At 34.2% G+C, this 8,526-nt stretch overlaps 1 protein-coding gene across 1 annotated transcript; it reads right to left on the bottom strand.

Moving 5' to 3' along the window:
- Positions 1-3,006: 3,006 nt before the first annotated feature.
- On the bottom strand, positions 3,007-5,343 carry LOC120626507 (flexible cuticle protein 12-like). Its single transcript, XM_039894033.1, has 3 exons — positions 5,335-5,343; positions 4,534-4,649; positions 3,007-3,190 (listed from the first exon to the last, which is right to left on the bottom strand). The coding sequence occupies exons 1-3, from the start codon at positions 5,341-5,343 to the stop codon at positions 3,007-3,009; spliced, it is 309 nt and encodes a 102-aa protein (XP_039749967.1).
- Positions 5,344-8,526: the final 3,183 nt, after the last annotated feature.

Raw genomic sequence — 8,526 nt, 5'->3', positions numbered from 1 at the left:
TGGATTTTGGGGGCGATGTGTGTATTGTCGTAATATAATTATTTACTTTGTATGTGATAAACCACCAAAAATGCCGTGCATTACTTTGACTTTATAATTAATAAAAATAATTTTATTTCAGATCGGAGGCCCAATTTAAGAGATTGAATGTAAATATATAAAAACTTTTACAATTCATGTATTACGTAATTTAATATGTATATGCATTTTCGACGAATTTTACTCCTACATTGTTCTAGATAAATATTGGTAACTCTTCTTGTAAACTTGTTGGCAAAAAGAATGTCCATCGGAACAAATGGAAAGCGACGAAGTAAGAACCGCACTCGGAAACAATGTTATCAGTCCATTAGAAGTATTACACGCGGTACAAAGCGAAGCAAGGTGTGCGCCTCGCGGAGGCACGTAATAATACTGCATTAACACCTCGTATCAAAGCGTCTTTGAAGTCGCAGATGTAATCTCACTCTTACGCCGTTTACACGCTACGCGCAACGAGTAATATGCTCTGCTGATTATTGTGATAGTAGCCCAATGGTTATTCAATACATTTCTTTTATTTGCATAAAACATTGCCGGTTTACAAGTTTAGTAAAAATCTATGAAATGTGAATATTAATTTACACAAATTCATTCATACTAACTAACAAAGGAGAAAGAATGCCGGAACATGGTTTCGTTTGGTGCTCATTCAAATTATTACCAACAATTAAATTTTTATTTTTTAAAAAAACCTCTCAAATCCCAAGCCTTAACTTCGACGGTTAAAAATCTTTTAATGAAATAAATTAATTTTTCTATTCTTTCCGTCATCTTGTTTAAATGTAGTCGCAAAAATTAAAAGTGGTACGTCACTTGTGCACGTTAAAACAATAAGAAACGAAAAATACATATTGTGAACAGTACCATCAATAGGTAGGTACAATAATCGCTTGTAACTAGCCTTACTTCACGAACTTCATTTGCTTGTAACCCTGAAATCCGGCGAACTAGAGTTTTAATGTTTTTTGGTAATGTATTGTAATTAATAAACTAAATAATGGTTAAGTATTAAAGCTTCTCATTAGCAATCGCTTTAGGCAAAGTTGTAATAAGATCTTTTTAATTTACTTTTTAATTAGTCCATTTGACGGCATTTACAAAGGATATTGGGCTAAATACGTATTGGAATCCTTTTATTATTATGTATGTACTTATTAGATCTGCTTATAAAGAAATTTTTAGCCGCGTATTTTTTGAATCTGCGAATAGTGAAAACGCGAATGAAGAAAGCGCGAATAAGGAGCTTTTACTGCTTAACACTTTTATTACTTACTCTCATAGAAAGCTTCAGAATCACTAAGCGAGCGATGGAGGGAGCTATGCTGGAGTATCTATGCGTAATCAAATCAGAAATGAGGAGATCCTCATAAGAACTAGTTACTGCAATTTGAACATTGCTCAGCAAGTCGCGAAACTTAGTGGCAATGGGCGGCGCACACACCTCGGAGAACTAACGGACGTTGGGGTTCTAAGGTGCTGGAATGGCGATCCCACACCAGTTAACGCAGCGTAAGTCGGCCCCCAACGGGGGGCACAGACGACATCAAGCGAGACGATGGGAGCTGATTTGAACTTCCTACAAAAGACCTATGTAAAACAGTGGACGTCAATCGGTGGACTTAATTTTGTTGATAACCCTTTTATTAAAGTCGGCTGGAAACAAATCGCGGGTGGAGTATATTCCCGGCGTGTGCCACAGGTCTATTACCACAATGGAAGTCCTTTTCCCGTCGTTTGCGGCTCCTCCTTTGATTAACTTTGATCTAGGTAAGTGTACTAATGGATTGTTGCAGCTCGCAACTCCCAAAGCCTTTACCTGAACGCTTTTGTCTCTATATCTCAGTCACAATCACGCTTTTGTACTCAGCCTCAAAGCTAAGAAGGAAACGAGCTTACGGCGATTTTTCTCTTTGTTTCTTTTTGTCGACTGGTAACGAACTTAGGTGCGGTACGTTGAGACAATTTCACCTAATGTTTTAAGATATTAAAGTTGAACGAATGAATTTAACAAATATTTCTTCTTTTAATTAAGTTAGCCCTTCAATTAACTTTCAACTGTTGGAAAGTGTGGCGGTCTCCACACTACCTACCCACCTTGCGCCACAAAGATGCATTGTGAAGAAAGCATGCAACTATACACAAAAGTCAAAGAAAAACGAACGGCGTCTTCCAGAAATAATTAGAATTCCACAAGCTAATAAAAATATCCATCTGCCAAATATTATTAAGAACACCGAAAAATAAATTTATGATCTTTTTCTCATTATTGCACATCCAGAAATTGGCTTAAAATGGGCGGACTTAATGTTTAGCATTTTCGAACGTGCGAGACGACAAAAATAAAATAATAAGAGAAAACCACTGACTCACTCACTTCACTGAATAAAGCCTACAAACTTGAAATTTGAAAGGAAAGATCATCCTAGGACAATGTTTATTGAAAATCACGATTTATGAACTGTTGGTTTTGAGAAACTACCCTAAGGGTGTGAAAATGGGTTTAGAGTTTTGTAGGAAAGTCCTATAATTTTATAAATACGTGGAAATCAGCATTTAGGTTATCAGCTTTAAATAATAAAAATCTATATAATTTATATTGGACCACATATGGATTCTGTTTTTCATATTACTTAGTCTTCTAACCTAAAATTAGGAACTGGTTTCTTTTGAAGCGAACACATCTAAAGGGGTAAAACTGGGGTTCGAAGTTTGTATTAAAGTCCTAAGTTTTTGAGGTTAGAGACACCGTTATTCGCATTTAATTACGGATTCGAACTCGTCCTCTGAATGTGACTCGAGCCGCAATCACTACGCTAACATCGCTTAAAATACACATATTGAAATGGAAAAAGAAGCGGGTCACTGGCTCATTTAGTGATGAATAAAATAAAAGCGTTGATTTGTGGAATCAAAAAACGTATATTTAATAAGGCTAGGCAAATCCAACTAGACGTTCATCATGGTTCATTTGGGAATATGGTCTCCGACGGCTCTGAAGCCGTTTTCGTCAGCGACGTAGTTCACAGAGTAGAGTTGGCCGTTTTGGTAATAGGAGAATGAGCCGGTAACTTCCTGAGCCTGGTTTTCTTGGCCAACGTTCTTGACGACGGATGTTTCAGAAACTTTCTTGCCATCGCTGGTTTCAAAACTGGTGACAAAAGGAAATCATGATTATGACAGGTTTTAATTGTACGGGCATAAGGCTCGTCTATCGTAGTAGATAGGTTTCATATACAGTTTACACGATTTGGTAAAAATTTTTGATAGAAAGAAATTGTAATGTTACCTCTAACGAAAATTTTATGTTAGGATGGTGGGATTAAATAAAAACTAGCATACACAACATGTAACAGAATTACGAAATAACATTGAAGGATGCGTAGGTATAATTCATAAGGAATTACCCTGTAAAGATATTAAATCAAAGAAGCATATTTATTTTTCCATACAAATGAATTAAAAAAAATCAGAATTCATTTATTACAAGTAGACCCACTTTATAAGTACTTTTAATCAATTTGATTCAATTTGAGCGTCAAGTATGTCTGTTTGTAGTGACTCTACCACCGTTTTGGAAAGCAGATTCTACCGAGAAGAGCCGGCAAGAAACTCAGTTGTTCCTCTTTTCCAACATCAACTTTTCAATCATTTTACTATCTTGCGGGAGATGAGAGCGAAACAGGCTGCTTTCAATCTACCTTGTCATTAGGAAATTCATCAAATATATAGTAACCTCGCTGTATTATATGTGTTTTTACACATTTTTTATATGTATGCATTGGTTGGTCCAGCATTACCTAAGGAATCGTTTTGTAAAATCGTATACCACAAAGGAGTTCTGGTAAGTCGATTGTTAATATCAGTTTTTTGGTTATAAAGAGTAATATTTTGTCTCGCTGATGGCCTCGGTTAGTGTAAAAATATGCAAAACAGAAAATAGAAATATAAAATATTATATAAATATTATTAGAAAAACTCAGTACAATAAACAAGCCTAGCTGTTTCAACATCAAAAAGCTGTCTAATTTTCCTGATTGCATAGGCAGCTGAGCTGAATTTAATCGCTAGCTCACAATATAAGGTCACTCCTAGAAAAACAGTGGAGTTTTCTATTTTAAGTATACCTCAATTTATTATGATGTTTTTATAATTTTTTTTACGTTAGGTAAAATAAATTCTAAACATTTTATACACACGGTTTTTTAGCATTTAAAAGTAAGTTATTAACAGTAAACAAGTTTGACACAAGTGAGAAAGCAAGGTTTACATCGTCAAAATTATCTTTATTTATATCAGTCTTAAAAATCAGAGATGAATTATCTGTAAACAGTAAAATGTCATAAATGCCTCTGACATGGTGTAATAGATATACACCAAAAATAAAAAAGGACCCAAAATTGAGCCTTGTGGGATCCATTGAGGTAGAAAAGAACGCTTAATGATGATGTTCATGAGTGTTATTAATTTGGGTCTATGAGGTAAAGCACTCACGAGTATCTGTAGTTTCCAATGCCGATGTTGTCATTTTCGTAGGTGAGGATTTCTGCGTCCACATCGCCGGTGGGCAGGGCGGAGACCACGGCTAAGCACAGGGCGAATGCGATGATCTGGAACACGAGAACGTGACAGTTGGATACCACAGATCTATTTTTTTTGTTTTATAGTAATAATTGACTAACCGAGCTGATGGCCTCGGTTAGTCAATTATCAAACAAAAATATATAAAAATCATAGTAAACGAAGAGTCACTTCATCATAGAAGAAGAATCACAGGAATCTCTCAACTCAAAGAAGAAGAGTTGAGTAGAGTAGTAGTAGTAGAGCTTTTTGTGACAGAGGTTGTCCGGGGGAGTGCTTCCACAAATCTTATTTCTGCCGCTAAGCAGCATTGTTGCAATGCTGTGTTCCAGTCTGAAGGGCGTGGTTGCCGGTGTAATTACAGGCTCATGAGGCTTAAGGTCTTCGGCTTAGGTTAGACAAAGGGTGGCATTTTGTAGAACGTGCTCATTGCATGCCCTGCGAAGTGATGATTTATGGCCTCCAATAGGTCTCCTCTCACAATGCTACAGTTTGTTTATTTGTTTGTCCGTACATTACGCCCTGACCTAGCAACCAATCAACTTCATTTTCGGCACAGAGTTAGTTGAAAGGATAGAGAGTAACATTGGCTACTCTTTATCACAGGAAAACAAGTAGTCCCAATCAGGTGGGTCCACCTGGTTGGTCAGTTAAGAATTTATCACTATAAAAAAAAAAAAAAATTTTGTTCACGTGTATGATTAAGAAACTCACAGATTTCATTTTGGCGGTGATGGTTCGGCAACGACTGTGATTAGAATCTAAATTTGGCACTATTATATACCTTCTCGTCATCCTAGTTTGCATTCATTTGAATTTGCGCCCCGAGTGTCCGTGTAGCGTTAGCGGAATGGAAAACCTGTTATCTATCAATCTAAGTGATCTTTAAATTAACTTTTTTTTTAAATTACAAATTAGCTCTTGACTGCAATCTTACCTGGTGGTAAGTTATGACGCAGATAAGATGGTAGCGGGCTAACCTAGGGGGTATGGCAGTTATATTAAAGACATATCCCTAATCGAGTTATCTAAAATATTTTTTTAGACACAAAAGAACCGACTTCGTTATACAACTAAAAAACATAATATTTTTATATCGATGCTAAATAATATGTAGAAAGTAACTATCCATAGAGCATAATATACTTCGTATTCCTTTTTATATACTCGTAGTAGCAGTAGCAGTAAGGAAAGTACAAGTTATTTTCTACATTGTACTTGGCGCCGACTTAATAATGTGGAAAATATTTATTTCTTACTTTTTAGTGGGTAGGTTTGCAATATTATTATATATATTTAAGTTATAATAGGCGAATGTCAACTGCTCATAAACTTCTAGAAAATATTGCATTTCCAGAAGCTATGGCGGCGTTAGTTAATAATAAATAAATAAATATACTACGACCAGTTGCACAAAAGCTCTGCCTACCCTAAAATTTTTGTGTTTTTTAAGATTAGATATCTTTATTGTGTGTTTAATCTTACCTAGTATATACCATAATCGAAGCGCAAACAGTGTAATGCTTATGTAGTTCCGGTGGCCATCCGTAGACTTTATCAACAGTTTAACTTGACGAAATGGGGCTTCTCGATAGCAAATGCTCAAGTTATTATGATATTTCAATAATAACCCTCATTTCTTCAGGATCCCACTAACAAATCGTGACCTGAGGAAAATGGCACCACATGGAAAGTATACCGTCTGAATCAAAAAAAAAATTTTTTAATCGGTTTATATATGTCAGAGTTCTGAGCTAACAAACATAAAGAAGAAAAAAAAATTAGAACCGTATAGAGAACCTCCTCCTTTATGGTAAGTCGGTTAAAACGATACCTGGCATCGATATACTCACCGAACACTTATCGCTGAGTTTTTCTTGAAAATAATATTTATTTGTTTCAACTTCAGTATGAAGAAAGCTTAAAGCCAATAAATAATTGGCTTTAAGCTTTCTTCATGTGTATGCGTCTGAAGAAAGTTTAAACGATAATATTTTACCTATCATTTTGTAATTAACTTTAAGTTTTAAATTTTTTTTCTAACCATTTTTTATCGAATTAAGTTTATGCTTTGTTTTTTTTTTTTTTTTTTCATAACTCCCACAAAATGGGCATAAAATGTGCTTGACTAGTAGAATAATATGTAATAGCTGAAATACAAGGTTTCTTGGTTTAGCTTCAGAAGCTCGTAGTTAAATAATTATTTAAGATTTCATAATGAATAAGAAAGCCTTTTACTATATTGTTTAGACTTAAGATTTTTTGGAAACAAACAATATTATTATTTAAAAAAAAATAATAATGATAAGATTTATTAGCATATATAAGCATAAATACACGTAGATAATGAAATGTTACAATTTTTTTTTTTTATTCAAACTGTGTATTACCATTAGTTTGGCAGCTCACAATGATATAATATGAAATTAAAAATAAACATAAAAAAAAATTACAACCATAATAAGAACGCAAAAATATATAAATTATAATATCTATAATTAAAATAATCAAATGAAATCAAAATAAGCCGTTAAGTCAAAATACAAGTAGACTTAAATCAAATTAAAAAGTCAGTCTTAAATAATATCCATAAAATTGTTGATAAGTAAAATCTAAAAATGCATTAATTGAGTAAAAGCAATTTTCTCTTAAATAAAGGAATGGTTTTCCTTGACTGAAGGTCGATGTTTTTTTTTTTAATTTAAACATTTTTACTGCTTCTTATTTTATCATCTTCATTCTATGCACGCAACAGAAGGTCGTCATACAATCACGATTCATCATTTAATGCCAACTCATCAATCATCGTTACACTGCCCGCCGCGGGTTCAAGCAGCAGGCGAAGTTAAGAGTATATTAATTATGTAAGAGCTCAGTCGCACAGATTTACAAGCGCGCCGACCTTGGCATTCACTTTCGTAGTTATTTAGATAAGATATCCATAAAATCGGATCCGCTCGAATACATATTTGTGAACTTTAGATTTTTGTTCATCCATACTAATATTACACGCCTTAACTATGCATCCAATCGTCTTGATGTTTGGTATATATTTAGTTGAAAGAACGCAGAATAACCTATGATACTTGCGGTCTGGAAAAACATCAAATTCCGAAGGGAAAATTCATATATTTACATCAAATATGAAGGAAGAATATGAATTTTACGTGCTTACAAAACAACCTAACGAATTATTCACCTACATCTAATCAAATATATTGTTACTAAGAGTGTGTTAAGAAATAGGAGTTTATTCTATTTTTGTTTTTCGTTCTTCTCATAGCAAAGAGTAGCATAAACCTCACATGTTTCGACGAATTATATGATGGTTGGAAGATAATAATGATTATAAAAACATCTCTTCTGCAACAATATTTTGTATCCAGAAGTAGTCATTAGACTTCGACCAAAAAAATCGTATCGGATGTAGTGGAGTTACAGCTTTAAAAGAAGATGTTCTAGATAACCGAGGTTGAAAACTTGTATTACTAGACCTGATCCACCGAATGGCTAGCGACATTTGTATAAATTAACGATATAGAGCGGAATTTCGTATAATTAGATCATTAAACTTTGTAAAGCCTAGAAAACCCTAAATGGTGTGATATTAATAGGTTTATGCCATGCTTCGTTAAATCCTTTATCTATTGAGTAAGCTATATGTGTGCAACATCATCGGTCAAATGGTTGAGCCGAACATAGGTCACTAATAAACATGCAAACTATCACCGCATTTTTGCTAATATCCATATGATATTAATATGAACTAGCTGACCCGTGCAACTTCGTGTGCACCAAATCGGTTATTACCGGAAAACACAAATAAAATGTCATTTTCTAAAAATGAAGCTAGATCGATTTATCGCCCCCGAAACCCACTGTATACTAAATTTCATGAAAATCGTT

This window comes from Pararge aegeria, chromosome 9 (genome assembly GCF_905163445.1).
Source record: "Pararge aegeria chromosome 9, ilParAegt1.1, whole genome shotgun sequence".
Taxonomy (NCBI): domain Eukaryota; kingdom Metazoa; phylum Arthropoda; class Insecta; order Lepidoptera; family Nymphalidae; genus Pararge; species Pararge aegeria.
Note: the sequence above shows the minus strand (reverse complement) of the source record. Positions and strands in the feature narration are given on the sequence as shown.

Bases quoted from the DNA above. Each gene is read 5' to 3' on its own strand.
- LOC120626507 (XM_039894033.1), bottom strand. The intron at 3,191-4,533 runs GTGAGTGCTTTA...TTTTGTCACCAG, and splicing joins ATTGGAAACTACAGATACTC to TTTTGAAACCAGCGATGGCA.